Source organism: Strix aluco, chromosome 1, assembly GCF_031877795.1.
Source record: "Strix aluco isolate bStrAlu1 chromosome 1, bStrAlu1.hap1, whole genome shotgun sequence".
Classification (NCBI taxonomy): domain Eukaryota; kingdom Metazoa; phylum Chordata; class Aves; order Strigiformes; family Strigidae; genus Strix; species Strix aluco.
This window is the reverse complement of record NC_133931.1, coordinates 46,026,287-46,042,017: the sequence shown is the minus strand read 5'-3', so window position 1 is coordinate 46,042,017 and position 15,731 is coordinate 46,026,287. Positions and strand designations below refer to the sequence as shown.

At 40.4% G+C, this 15,731-nt stretch overlaps 1 protein-coding gene across 1 annotated transcript in view; it reads left to right on the top strand.

Annotated features, from left to right (window-relative positions):
- LOC141921254 (chloride channel protein C-like) overlaps positions 1-7,205 on the top strand; it is an 84,017-nt gene extending 76,812 nt beyond the window's left edge. The window contains exons 14-16 of the mRNA XM_074819599.1: positions 3,636-3,732; positions 4,741-4,836; positions 6,954-7,205. Of these exons, the coding sequence (XP_074675700.1) occupies positions 3,636-3,732; positions 4,741-4,836; positions 6,954-7,205 (445 nt within the window). The remainder of the gene's footprint in view (positions 1-3,635; positions 3,733-4,740; positions 4,837-6,953) is intronic.
- The last annotated feature ends 8,526 nt before the right edge of the window (positions 7,206-15,731 follow it).

Here is a 15,731-nt window from a genome sequence, read left to right as displayed (position 1 = left end):
AAAATAGTGCAAGAAACATGTTTGGTCTGCTTTCTAAGGCTTGATGATGTGATAGGAAGGATGTTGTATGTAACATCAAAGAGTGATGTTGTTATACCTCTGAAGCATGACTTCTGGAAGTCCAAGTGAAATAATGTATGTTCATTTTTCTCCTGAATATGGCAGGGTTTAATAGGCTTGGATTCTTATCAGAAATGTTCCAACGATTTCCTTCATTGTATTTGTGTGTGCTTTTTTTTGACTAGCCAAATTTCTCTCACACTTCCCAAAGCCCTGTTAAGTGACTCCCTGCTGGGTTTAGTTAAGAGTGGTGCCAGGCAAATTGCAAGCTGCCAAAACCGGCCAACCAAACCACTGGTGATGAGCAAATGTTTCTGCTCTTTCAGCTCATGGTGAATGTTGCTGTTTTTTTAATTCCAGCCCATGATGTTCAAGTGGAAAATGGTGAAGTCTGGACTTCGGACAGTCCTGAACAGTATTTTGGACCTGAGCATATGGAGTCTGGCAAACGACCAGGGTGGATCCTAACTTTCACACTTGATGTCTGTGTATTCATGTTAGGATTAAAGTCTTGGGAATATTCCTGGCCCAGTGATCATACTTGAAATTGACTTCTTGGAGCTGTATGTGATGATCTCGGAGCAGAATTTAGATCTGTGTATTTATATCTCACTTAGAACGATTACGGACCTGTTTGTGAAAGACCATAAAATGTGAACCTTAGAGAGCCCTGCAGAACAAAGTGACTAATGCACTGAAGGTAATTCATAGGGTGTGACTGGATTAATTTATTCTCTATGATGTCCTCTGCTATAGTGAATATATTATGAGTATATTGTGTTTTCCTCCCTTCCCTCCTCCAAATGTGGCCTGAGGGGAATAGATCTTGCCTGTTGTAGCGTGCCTATACTGTTCTTTTTAGTGTGTTCTCATCATTGTCCTCAAATCCAAGTCCTTTAATTGTTTATGCGACATGTCCATATGCTGGCATGCACATGGCAAGAGGCTTAGGGCAAGCCAGTGACTTTCACAAGAGGGGACATGTGAGCCCACGGCAAAGTATTTCCTCAGTGCAGTTTCTCAGCAGTTAGCTCTGCTGCGGTGTTATGCTCTCCTTAGTAATCTGAAAAAGATTTTATGAAAACCAAAGCCAGTCGGATATTAAATTGAGGCAAATAAAGTTTCAATATTTATGAAAGATACTGAATTTCTTGTTTGTCCTGTGAATGGGATGTGCTTTAAAGGTGGGAGCAGGTGACGGACTCCTAGTATTCCTGGCTGTGCCACTGATTTTCTTCAGAACTGATGTTTTTCCACAAGTTATATTTACGTTCAGGTCTTCACCTGTAAAAGGATGATACCTATATCCCAGCCACAGGCATACTTATTTACAAATCCCATTGAGAACCTTAGATGAGAGACCAAAGCCATGTCTGCATTAACAAAATGTAGATTTCAAGACTGGATCTAAAGAGTGCATCAGCTGACTCTTTCAGGAGAAAGGGGAGTGCTCTACAATGCTAACCAACTCATGGATAGTTCCCTTCAAATGTGTGTTCCAGATCTGAACTAAAATGCGGAGGTAGATGATCCCAAAGTATCTTGTTTTTAAGTTGGAGAAAAGGTGGACTATATAAAAGACATGAAACGTGAAACTGCAGTTTAATGTAATACATTGCAAACTAATGTTACCTCTTTAAGTGTGAGAGCTCAATGGTATTTCATAAGTTTACTATGGTTTTTTGCACTCATTACAGTTTTGATCCAGCTTCATCAAATGCAGGACAAAGAAGTATAGAATAGTGAAGGGGAGACTGTTTGGAAAAAAAATAATAGAATGACACATAGCCTGCTGGTCAGGGCAGCCAGTGAGAATGAGGGGGACCCAGTTGTACAGATCCCTGTTTAATCAGCATGGAACCCCTGCAACAGCAGAAATTAAGACATGCCATATGTAGCCACTAATGTGCTTGTTATGAAGGAGAGTGTTGAGAAAGGGCTTGAACCTAGTTCTTCCATATCCTGTCCCTAGGGAGGGCACTAACCACCAGTTTTTGGATCTGGCGGGCACGTCATCTTAGTGTAAGTCCTCTACTGTGGTGTGCTAATCCCACCTTGAAGCAGACTAATCTTTCCCAGGAGACATTATGTTAAAACTAGTAAATTTCTATAACAGGTTTTGGTTTGAACAAATCAATATTTTTGGATACAGAAATATTTATTTGAAAAATTCCCAGCTTATACTTGGTGTTCTAGTTATAAAAACCACTTTGTACCTCATTTGTATTTCTCTGATGCGCTAATGAAGATTAGGTGTCTGCTCTCATCTGGGTTGCTCAAGCACATCATTTAGCAGTGTGTTGCACATCTTTGTACTACTGTAGTAGCTCCTAGTTGTAATCACAGACCAGGGCTAACATGATGTTAAGTATGTTGCAAAATAAAAAGCTTTGTGGTAGTCCCCAAGGTGTTTGTTATCTAAATATAAGTTAAAAGACTGGAAGTGGATAGTGTGGATGGAGTGTGTGTTGGGGGGAGCAAGGAAACACTAAGATATAAATGATAATTTTAAATATATTGCTTGTCAAGGCTTTATGTGTGTAGTGCAGAAGGGGAGAACTCTAAAGAAGGGTTTGAAATTGTATCCATTTTCACATGACTAAGTCAGCAAGAATATTAAATATCTTAATGAACTCTAGAGTGCAGTGCTGTGAGGGAAAGTTTCACTGATGATTTAAAATGTGACATAATTTTTTTGCAGATCTTGTGTTTTAATGTAGATGTTACTTAAGAAGGATGTGGGAAGGAACAACAGTCTATCTACTTATATACAGGTAATTCTATTTGCTTATTATTGGTATTGTCTTGTTGAGTGCAAACTAAACAGTGCATGAGCTGGTCCTGCCAAGCAGGCTGATCCAGGTTAAGACGAACATGTAGGATAGGTGATGTCCTTTAATCTAAGTAGCCAAACCTAAACCAGAAAACAACTGTGTGATGCTGCTATTGCTGATGGAAGTTTAGGAAGGTGAAATATGTGGTCAGTCCACTATACTCTAGAATCATAGAATATCTCAAGTTGGAAGGGACCCATAAGGATCACTGAGTCCAACTCCCTGTTCCTCACAGGGCTACCTAAAACTAAACCATAGGACTAAGAGCACTGTCTAGATAGTCCTTGAACAATAACAGGCTTGGTGCCATGACCACATCCCTGATGAGCCAGTCCCAGTGACCTACCATCCTCTCAGTAAAGAATGTCCTAATGTCCAACCTGAAATTCCCCTGATGCAGCTTCATTCCTGTCGCTGATCACCAGAGAGGAGATCAGCACCTCCCACGCTGCTGCTTTCCTTGAGGAAGGTGTAGACTGTGATGAGGTCACCCCTCAGCCTTCTCTTCTCCAAGCTGAACAAACTAAGTGACCTCAGCTGCTCCTCATGTCTTGCCCTCGAGACCTTTCATCATCTAGGTCACCCTCCTCTGGACACAGTTTGATGTCCTTCTTGTATTGAGGCTCCCAAAACTGCACAGAGTACTTGAGGTACAATCATATATCTGATGCTAAAGCATTGTGTGCTTGTTTTTTAAAATTTGCCCCTTATAATGAATGTAGTTGTCTTCTCTAACCTTAGGTTAGAGCTGTGCATGCTGCTGGAAAATGAGCACATCTTTGAACCAGAGACAAATGATGAGTCTTTCTCCTCCTCTCATCCTCTCTCCTATGAGAAGGTAATCTCTTTTCTTTGAGTTCTTGCCTTGTTTAATCAGCATGTATATGGGGTGATTTAGGATGAGCTCTCCATGAATGAAGAAATGATGTAATATATGTGGTTGAGATAAAGAAGTGGTCACGTACAATTTAGATTAAAGGATGAGCAGAGACCTTCTAGTGACAGCTGTCATAAACTATAATGCCACTCAGGAGTCTGGAAGTTGTGCAAGACTGCTGGCAAAGAATTTCCTTGCTCTGATAGGCTATTCCAATCTTCTCTCTCTCAACTTCTCTATGGATAGCAGAATTATAATATTTAATTCTGTATGGGATAGCACCTCTCTGAATGATGAGTGTTTGTAAAAGCTTTTAAACTTGAAAAGTGTGTAGCATTCTTCCCTTTGATAGATGACTAAAGGATTTTTAGGAATAGTAAACATTAAGCGTGGTAGAAGAAAATCGTGTGCTACCAAGGCAAGACTGGTAATGTAGTTTTGAGCAATTTATACAGGCACAACTGGAAAGTCATCATATATTACTGAAACTTGGGCTGCACATGGGAATCTGGCTGGCAAAACAATGTGGAGAAGGAGTAGGGCAATTATGTATGGGATAAGGTGCCAGGATGCAAATAGGTGTTCCTGTGGAAGAGGGCTGAAGCTCAGCCGATATGTGATACCAGTTTTGTTGCATTTTTTTGCACTATACTATCATGTAATTACCACTTAGTGTGTGAATTTTCACAGCGTGAAAAACCTCACCCCTAAGGCAATGTAACTTACATTGTCTTAATAGAGATACAGTTACACTAAGGGAAAAAAAAATCTATGTAAGTAAAGAGTGTTTTGTTTTAAATTGCTAATTTAAGCCTTATTGGCAAAAGAATTTATAAAGTTTGGACAAGCTCTGCCAGTGTAGCTCTGCTAGAAAACTTTTTCTTAAAGAGTCAAACTGGAAAGCTTTTGAACCTTGGGTTCCAACGTGCAGTGCAGAAGGAAAGAGAAATGGATTCTTGCCTATTCCAGATAACGGTGGAGAAGCTGCCCAATCTGTCGCGCCTAACCATGCTGCTGAATTGCTATGCTACAGATCCCCGGTATCAGCAACTCTTCATCAATCTGGTAAGACTGAAGCCAACTCTAAAAACAAACATTTCCTCCATGAACAATGTGTTTGTTATATTTTCTCATTTGTTTATGATGGCTGTGTCAGCCGCACTGATTTACATAAACACTGCCAATCCTGGGACGTTACATTCTTAACAAAAGTAGCTGAGTACAAACAGCATTCCGAAGTTTTAATTCATATTGTATAAACATAACAGATGTTGATAAAATGAGCCAAAAAGAAAATACAACAAAGGAGACCATTTCAAGGGGGCTTTTGATTAAAATACATTCCAGATTGACAAAATGATACAATGTTAATGGAATAGATCATTTAAATGTCATTATTTGGCTCTTACAGTCCTATAAAGCAAATATAAAGCAGCGCTTTTGAGATTTTAGGCTCCATTACGGTACAGTGCCTATACATCAACTTATAAATAAAGCTGTATTTCTCCCTCCCCCACCTTTTTTTTAATCCCTGCTATGACATTGCCACATTTATTTCCTAAATACTGTACTAAAATACTGGGTCCAAAAGCAATAATGTGTTTGGTATACTGAATAAGGCCTAAAATAAATATGTTATAAACAAAATGAATGTAGTTTCTGCCTTGGTGAATTTCCAGTCTACATCACTGAAACTGAGATGGGGGGACACTGGGAAATCCAGGCCAGCGAGCCTAATTCCAGATGGATTTTATTTAAAAAGATATAAAAACTGCTCCTGTTTAGTCATGTGTAAAGAAGGTGGGACTGAGTTTGTGATCCATCTAGTCTGAATTCCTTGCTTTCAGAATAGTTAGAAGGAGAAAAAAGTTATTAAAAACACAATGCTCCTAATATCCATTATCTAGTTTGGTTTAAGAGTTTCCTTTTAATAGATGGGGAAACTGAGGTGGAGATTGGACACACAGCTTTTCAAAGTTCAAGAGGAGGTCATACATGGGAGTAGAAGCCAGTGCAGCTGAGACCCAGTCCAGTGCTTGTGCCATTGGGCCACACAACTTTTTTGTTACGGGAAACCTATTACACTCAATTAGGTTTCACATTGATACCTAACTTTTTAGTACCTGATGTGATCCCTGAAGCACAAAGTTCAGTATCTCTTCCAACAACTTGTTATTATCACTCATGAAAGTTCTGTTTCTGATATCCACAGAAATATACATTGTGAAGTTCTGGGGCACAGTGATTTTTTTGTAGTAGTGAGTTCTACAGTATAGAAAGAGGAAACTTTTTACCTTTAATTTATTTCCTCCTTACATCTTTGAATGTCTCGTCAGTCCTGTAAATGAAAGAGAGAGAAGAGATGTGTCTCTCCAGACTGTGCATTTATTTATATTATTTTATCATGTCTTTGTTTCATTTTTCCTCTGTCTGGGGAAGCATACACTTGGGAAGTATATTACACCCTCTTTGAAAAAAATGGCCAAGACATAAGAAGGATACTGTAGAATTATGTGAAAAACAAAAACTTAGTGAACACCTATATAAGCTACAAAGACCAGTTTGGTTAACAATAAAATGGTCTTTAGCTTGGTTCCTACCAAGAAACAGTTATAGCCCTCATAGTGGCTACATTCAGTGACTAGAGTTTAGTACTTGCAGGCCCTCTTCTTAGAGCCATATGATCGTTTTCTTTGTCCTCTTCCTTGCAGTCTATGTTTCTATGTGAATTGACTTTTATAATCATTTACTGCAAAATATTACAGGATGTCATAAATGGTTGTGTAATGAGATAGCATCTATAAAAAAATCTTAAGGCTTAATAAATATTGGGGTCACTGACTATTTCCAAGTGAAAACTCAGACCATATCAATGGAGCTCAACTTTGCTTTTCTAGCCTGTGAGATTTGGGTACTTTCCAGTCATAATAGTTTATTTAGAGTGAACCTGATGGTTTACCAAAAAAGAAAGTGTTTTTTTACTATGGTATTTCCTGATGTTTTAGGTATAATTGGGGATGGGGAACACGGAGAGAAGAACTAATGTTCTTATTGGCTCCTGTCCCTCAAGCCTGCTACCTCTCTCTCCCCGGCCTCCTTCCTATGCCTCTCCTTCCCACCCTGTGGCGGGGGTGCACTCGTGCTTTTGTATTCTCCCTATGTCTTCTCTGTTCAACTTAGAGGAGCCATACATAAACAAATCTGCAATGTCAGTCCAAGCTCATTTCTCACTGCAACACGCCTACATCATCTCTCGCACCCTGGGGCTGCGCCACCTCACTGTTGTTGACTTGCAGAACCGAGTGGTTGTGGTGATCACCAGGAACGACCTGATGCCTTTCCCACTGGAGGAGAGGCTCAGGCCCCAGCTGGCACCACAGAGCCCTGATGCGGGTGAGCAGCCCCTGGATTCAAGGCCATGGATGCGTTCTTAGGCTTTGTAACTTCTTTTTGAGCCCATGTTGTTCTTCAGGAAAAAATAATCAGTTTTTCCACTTGATCTCTTCTGGAGAAGAGATGTTTAAAAGCTGTTGTATCTAGACATGTGGGACTGTAGCCCAGAGCTATGTCTCTTCAACTGTTTGCTGATTACAAAATTCATTAATTTAAATGCTTGTGAGACAAAATAAGAATTCCTGTGCTTATGGAAGATGTACATAAAATCAGATGTGAAGGATGGATGTCAAGAATGCTTTTGTCACACTCTGTCTCCCAATGAAAAAATGTCATAACCACTAGCAGCACTTACGTTGGCAAAGCCCTTCAGTGAGGACTAAATCTTCAACCTCTGAGTATCTGCCTGTTAAAAAGGAGAATGTTTCTATATCAGCATTTTTATGTTGAAATATGTATGTTTAACTGAGAGGAAATACCTTGGGAGAGGTGGGCAACTGAAAGGAACAAGGGATTGGCCTTTCTCATTGGCCTACATGTATTAAAAATTGAAATGGAGAATTGTATGTAAGAGAAAGAGACTGTGGGGTTCCTGCCAAATTCCCATCACACTTCTCAGTGAGAGAAACTTGACATGCTTTTCTGTGCCCTACATATCTTTCAGTTTCTACAACTTCTAGAACAGGCTCTCTTTCTCTTCTTCCACCTGATATGGCAACATTTTGAGTTAAGTTCATGTGCAGTGAGGTATGGGGCAAATAATGGGGAAGCAACATGATAAATTGTTGGAGTAGTTTTTGTGTATACAGCAGCATATTTACAAACTGAGCACAAATTAAATAATTCTTCATGATTTTGAAGTCATACAATGTTTGAAACCTTGGTAAGTGTTCTTTGTTAATAAATTTATGTGAACACTTTTTTGGATAAAGACACCTCTAGATTTCCTTCTATGCCTTTGTAATTATGTTTAATTTTGTTCTGTTAAATACCAGAGGGATTCCCACAGATTTGGATATTAAAATCAAACATGTACAAAGGAATCCATCACTATTAATGTTGTTATAATGAATACCAAGGAAAACTAGTAATAATTTACTGGTTATAAAAACTTGCCAAAATTCCTGAAAGTGAATTTCTGGTATTTGAAACATGCAGCTTTGAGACTCCTATGAATCAAAGATTTGTTGGATTTTTTTCTGTTTTCCCTGCTAGATCATGTCTATTATCAATAATGTTGCTTTTGTAGCACCACAGAGAATGCATAGCACTTTCAAACTTAAGTGTCCAGTCAACGCAAATAGCTGGCAGCCCAGAAACTTATGAAGCTACATGAGAAACGCTCTTTCTCATGGTCAGTTAAAATCTGCTGTATGCAGGGTGTGAAATGCTTTGCAAATCATCCATCCAAGAGACATGGAGGTGGATGTTTATTTAGATCCTGTTACAGTTAGTAATCTTTTGTTCATTAGTACACTAGTAAATTGTCACTATTTGTCACTATTGATCTATGCCTCACCTATGGGAAAAATGCAAAGTTTTTCTTGAAGGAATTAGGGTTTGTGTTCTAGCAGAACAAGAGATCTAATCTAGAAATGCCTAGTGATTTCCCCTTAAGGCACTGAGAATCTCTTCTTCTCTTGATAACCAAATCTGAATAACCTTGCCAGGAATTTGCATTTTTGGTTCAAAGCCTATTGCTGATTTCCTTTTCCTTGGTTTATTGAGTACACAAAGTATCACCCTTCTAAGACCTGAGTAATGCAATATCTTTTTGCTTACAGTATCTGTGGCTAAATGACTCAGTACAAACTGCAGTTGGGGTGTAGTTTGCAGGGCATGAGGCCTGGAGACAGCCAGGATATCTGTAACTCGTTACACAACTTTGAACAGGTCACTTAAATCCTTGGCATATCATTTACTCTGCCTTTAAAGTTGGAACAGTGATATGGATCCACCATAGTTACTGTGAAGAGTACATGTGGGAAAGATATTATAGGAATATAAACTATTTACAATAATATTTTGTGCAGGCCAGTTGAAAAAAGCAGTGTGGGATTGTTTATTTTCCCCCTGTCAGTAACAAGTGTAATTTCTGAGAAAAAGGTCACACAATTTACACGGAACTTCTCGTAACTGTGTTGTGAGCTGGGTGGGAGATAGCATGCCACATTTTTCCATACATTATTATGTAGTTCCATTGCTAGATGAGGTTTTTTTGTAATATATGTGTGTTTGTGAAGACACACGAAACAGAATTCCTGAGACAAGTGGCTCCCTTATATTCCGGACTCCAGTGACAAAGCTGTCTCATCACAAACTATAATAGCATAATAGGTATAGGAAAGTGAAAATGAAATTTGTAGGAAGCTTTTCATTAATATGTGAGTTTCATGATCCTTATATAGAACAGGTCTCTAAGGAATGACAGTAACAAGTAGTCATATCATTTGACTCTTTGGCACAAGATACTTTTGTTTTTCTTCTTGTCTACTTATAGTGAATCGTAAATGTTCTGCTATTTCTTCATATGATTTGAACTAAAGACTAGATATTTAGAGCAAAGATGCTATTTTTATATGAAAGACAGTTTGTTTCTGAATTTTCACAATTTCTGAACACAGTTCTCTGTGACAGAGATAAAGGGCTTCGCAACAAAATTCAAGTCATTGGCATTATTTTTGGTTTGTGCTATGCATCTATACCTCTTTCATCTCACCCTCCTTTTATGATGGTGTTTTCCTAACACTTCTTTCTCTCTTAAACTGAAATATGGCTTAAAGCACAGGCAGAGTGAATTTTAGATCTAGGTTTGAAGTACAGCCATGCAAAACTCCCCCCATTCAATTAGAAAAAATGCTTTCACATTAGAAACATTAAACCATCTGTGCATTACATATCCTTATGAATGAGCATAAACTATTGTGAGAAGGTTTTTGTGGTATGCAGCTTTAATGTATGGTTTTACGGGTATCCTGTAATGTCTATGTGCTTATGCTAATGTATGTAACATTGGTGGTGTTTTTCCTGTCATGTGATACTTACATACTTCAGAGTTAATTGCCTAGTGTTTTCAAACAGCCTGGTTTATCACGCTGTAGAACCTTTTAACATTTCCTTGTTTTCCAGTTGATTCTTGCTTACATTTTCTAATGGGATGTTGTCCTTCAATTGCATTTATTTGCTGACCATGAAGAGAAAATCCTAAAAGAGGAAAGACAGATGATGAAATTTACAGTATCTGTTCTATATAAAAATTACAACTTCAAGGATGCAGGGACCAACACTGCTAAAGGTACTAGTAATAGGATATGGTCTATCTTACCTCAAGGCTGAGATAGCCTTGAGCCAAAAAGCTAAATGGGAATGGAAATGTAACTAGCTGTACTCAGCAAGAGCAGTGCCTGGAAATTCACTGATGAACAAGTACTGCAAAATGTTACTGTTGTCTCTGCTGCCTCTTTTCACATAGCTTCAGCTAACAGAGCTGTCAGTGTACCTCTGGTGATCATGAAATCACTTAATGAAATGAAGTGTAACCAGCTCTCTACTAAACTAGTGGTTAATTAAGTGTGACCATCAAGTGATGGGAACCATAATAGTATACAAGGGAATGCTTGTTCATTCCTGAAAGGCCTATTAAAGTAAGAGGAAATATGTGATCAGCAGAGTTGTCTGAATGTCTAACACGGTATGGCGTGGGAATGCCAGCATCAGAGTTCAAACACATGAGGAGTTACTGCTGCTTACTTGAGGTACCGAACAAACCAGAATAACTTACACTATGTGATTGTAATCAATGCCTAGCACACTTCTGAGGGTCCAAAGCAATGAAATGGTTGACTAACTTGCAGTATCTCATTAAACTGGTGAATCTTGCTTGTCTGAGATCATAGATTGTGTGCAAAGACTCAACGTTCTGCCACTGAGGCCACTCCTTACTCCATGCCAGCAGAGAAACTGTAAGGAATTACCAGTTTCTGCATATTTTATTCTGAAGGGGTTACAGAAAAGAATTTATATTTTTGTGCAGTTTATATTTCCAAAGAGCTCTATAGATGTGAAGTCCCATGGCTTCTGCTGTGATGTTGCTATAATCACCCCTCTTGTATATGGTGAAGCTGAGATGTGGATATGAAGTAGCCTACTGAGGATTAGAAAGTGAGTCTGTGACAAACCTAAAAGGAGAACTTCAGACTCCCTACTTCTTTTCTTCTCAATCTCTTACTTGTAGACACAAAAGCTAGCAGTAAGGGAAGGCGTGGCAAGTTGTGTGACTCACATGTCCTCTCATATTTTGTCAGCTTTGATATGCAGGAGAGAAGTGTTTCTAGTGTGATAGGGCTGTCCCTGGTATACACAGCAAAGCCACCCATGTAACAGGGAGAGCTGTGAAGACTGCACCTGTGCAGGAGGCACTGTAGTCTTGTATAAGTGCTCTCAATGAGAATGCAGCCTGGAAGCCTCTCTGAGATACACTGGGTACTGCTGGTCAGCACAGCAATCTTTCTTGTGCCTTGTCTTTCAGGTGAAGAACATCTAAAAACACCAGCTCTTTGAACCTAGAAACCTGAGTTTCACAGAATCACAGAAGAATCTGGATTCTCTGGGGGTCCTCTGGAAGTCAGCTAGTCCAACCCCCTGCTCAGAGGAGGTCTAACTAGATCAGGTAGCTCAGGGCCGTGTCCCATCAAGCCCTTGACACCTCTGAAGATGGAGAGCCCGCATCCCTTATTCCAGTATTTGACCACCTTTATGGTAAAATATTTTTCTTATATTTAATTAGAATTTCCCATGCTCCAACTTGTGTCAATTGCCTATCCTTGGGCACCTGCAAGAAGAGTCTGGCTCTGTCTTCTCTGTACCCTGAGGTCAGGTAGTTTCAGCAGTCAGGTCTTCTCTAAGCCTCCTCTCCTCCAAGCCAAATGGACTCATCTCTCTAAGCCTCTCCTCATATGCCTGTGCTCCAGCTCCCAGCCAGTCTGGTGGCTCGCTGCTGGACTTGCTCCAGTATATCAGTACTTTTCCTGTACTGTGGAGCCTTTCCACCACCCCCAAATCAGCTTGTGCAGGTGCCATGCTAATCCCTGTATCATTCAAATTTCAGTATATATGCTGCCAAAGAGAACATGTTTTCATTAGAAGATAAGATAGAACAGTGATTTTTTTTTTAAAAGAAAAAACTTGAAGACAATAGAAATTAAAGGGTTTCAACCCATTTTTGCCTCCTTCCCCATTACCCAATGTGTTCTTATGTTCTGTTTTTTTCTCAGCCCACAATTTTCAGTGGCTTCCTGCACTATAAGGAAGTCTTCACAATCCCCTCTCAGCATCCTCGGAGAAGTATTTACACCAGCTTGGGTCCTTGGTTGTGTATGTCTCCTCTGCCTCTCTCAGAGTTCTCCTGTCTCTGCTTGTGCTGCAGCCTCCTCCTCCTTGTGCGTTTCTCCACTCTGTCTGATCTGCTCTGCACTCCAGAAACTTTTTCCCTGAAAAGTTGCTCAATTGCTCTTGGAAAAGCACAATTTGCTCCTCCTTCCAGAAGATGCCCCCTGACTGAGTGCAGCCACATTGTTCTGTGCTGTCTCTTGAAAGGAACATATAATGCCTGTTAGCACAGAGTAACTCCAAATGAAGAAATTAAAATTATACACTCAACATGTTAACAGAAACATCCACAACATTGTTTTGAAAAATTATTCGTTAGGATCTGGCCATGATTTTGGAAATTACTCAGGGTGGTTTTGTAAGTCAAAAAATGTAAGGTGCTGTGTGTGTCTTTGGGGTTTGGATGTGTTTTTCCACAACTTTACATTTGTCAGCGAGAACATACAGTTCTTTTGACAGTAGGACTTGGGTGGGCTGATGGTTGCTGGATGCTGTAATAGGAGGTTGACGGCACACAGAATGATAAACTTACTTGTCAACAGCCTCTCTGGCTTTCTCAGGACAGACTGAGCTTGTTACCTCTGCATCTTGTTTCTCATGTAGTCCTTGGTAATTTCTCTGGTATGGGTTAATTGATTTTGTATTTGTTTGCTGCTGTTGTTTTTACGTCTGCCCAACATGAAACCCTTTTCAGCCACAGACGTTCATTTTTTATCTATTATTCCCTGCTTCATTATGTTGCTTCCCTCAGCCAGAAAGAATTCTCCTTAAATTGTTTGCATGTTGGTGGCAACAGAGATGGAAGACCAAAGAAAATAAAGAAGAGTTCCACAGTAAATGTTGAAAATGGGGTCCTTCCAGTGTGTGGGATAGAAAATAAGGCTGCAAGCACCACCAGGGGGTGACCTCAGCTATAAGAGCCAGAAGAAGAGTTTAGAGAGTTTCTCAGGAGGAAGCAGACCTGTGGCTCCATCTGCATACAGTAAGGCACTTTCCCTGGAAAGCATGCTACTGGCACAGATGGAGGCCAGGTCAAAGGGCTCTGTAGGGCCCTTTTGCCCTCTGTGCCTCCATTTCCTTCCTGCGAGACCAAATTATTGTGTAGGGTTGGTGCTTACTAAGGATTCCCATGGCATGGAGTTAGGCTGCTGTTAAAGATAGGTCAGTGGACTAGGGAGCTAAAACTATGATTGGGTACTGCAGACCAGATGCTTTAATGCCCCATCAATTCACAGTTCATTTGTGGTCAATTTCTCTTTGATGTTGTAAGCATTTGCTGTTTCTCTCTCATGCAGCATCCTTTTATTTCCTATTAGTTATGTATTAGTTGCAATGCAGTTAATGCTCTCCTCTCCTCTCCTCTCCTCTCCTCTCCTCCCCTCCCCTCCCCTCCCCTCCCCTCTCCTCTCCTCCCCTCTCCTCTCCTCTCCTCTCCTCTCCTCTCCTCTCCTCTCCTCTCCTCTCCTCTCCTCTCCTCTCCTCTCCTCCCTTTTCTATTTTCTTGGCCATGATTTCTTCATCCTTGTGACTGATTTCCTCTTCCTCATTGCTTTGCATGAGAGTTGTTCACAGAAATTCTGGAAATTTTGCTTGCTTGACTTCAGAGCCTGGATATCAGCATAGAAAATGAATCACTTTTGATGTCTCCTTGTTTTTCCTTGTTACAGAGTAATTTTCCAGACTTGTGCCAGGCTTTGAGTGCTCCTGTTTTTACTTTTAAAACAGAGGGCTCTGAATTTCCATCACCTGGCACTGCAGGTGTGGTCAGAATGGCTGCCTTCCCTGCCCTTTCGCTTGCTAATTACTACCCAAGTCCAGCCCAAGGGGGCTCAGAATACACCTCCTTAGGGCTACCCAAGGAAAGCTCACAGCCCCACTGGGGTGAGATGTCACCTAAGTGAATTTCACTGATTTCATTAGAGTTTTGTACACTTGAGTGAACTTGAGTAGACCTGTGTGAAAGGTCTCTGCAGAAATAAACATAGCAGATCAGGGGCTATGTGCAGTTTTCCCTAGTGATTTATATATTTTAAGATTAGAGCTAGCATTTTGTGAAATGCTGTTTGAGGTTGTTAATTAAGTTTGCCTGAACAGACTAAAGCAGACAAAACTAATTGGTTAAGATTATAGCTAAAAGATTGTGACCTCTCAGTGTGAAATGTCTCGGTGTATGTTCTTGCTTAGGTCTGTTCTACCATTTTTTTGGAGGAGGCAGATAAAGCGTGCACTGTATCACTGAGAGAGTGAGGAATACTTTTTTATCATTTGGGAGTAGATCCCCATCTCAAATCCATGTTGTTAATTGGAGGGTTTTTTTACTAAATTCTTTTGCATTCATTTTACTTGCATTTTTGACAGGACGAGCACGATCAGGTGCATTTTCAACTTTTTATGAATAAAACCTAATAGGAAGCCTTTTCACAGCATCAGAGCATCCATAGGTACAAAATAACTTAATCAACTCTCGCAATCCGTGCAGTTACTGGCAAACCTGATTCATTTTATGAATAATTTTGCTTGGATCTTAGTGAGAAAAAAATGTTCATATGAACAGTATGAGCAACAAATTTCCAGACAAAAACATGGAGGAGGGCGAGTATGTATAGACAGTCTGTGGGGGCCTCTGACTTCATCGCACTTCACACGATAAGAGGGCTCACTTCAGGAGCTGGTAACGGGATGGAGACTTGAAAGGCCAGGCTACAGGAAGTGGGGATGGTGAGTCAGGAAATGGCAACCTTCCCTCCGAGTCATCCTTGAACCACTGCCCTGGTGTGCTCATAGTGGGAACTGGATTAGTAAAAATGCTGTTCCTTCAGAGGAGATTTCAAACTTGGGTCGTGACCATCTGATGTCGCTGAGCACTACGTGCTGTTTCTTCTCAAGAGCATGGATTTCAGATCCTGCATCTGGGGCGATCTCCAGTGTGGCTGCTTGGATTTTGCAACCACCCCTCTCTGCAGCGTGCACGGATGCTCCGTGTCTCCTTTCTGGCCCGGCTTTCCATCCCGGTGCCGCCAGCCCCGTTACGCACCCGCCTCACTGCTTGGCGAAGCTACTGCATGGCCGTTGACCTAGAAGTTTCTTGCACGGTTGCTAAATAGCTGTAATTTCCTGTTAACATGCACATTATTTTTCTGTAACATTTGCTCAGCTTGCCAGGAAAGGAAGAGAGCTCT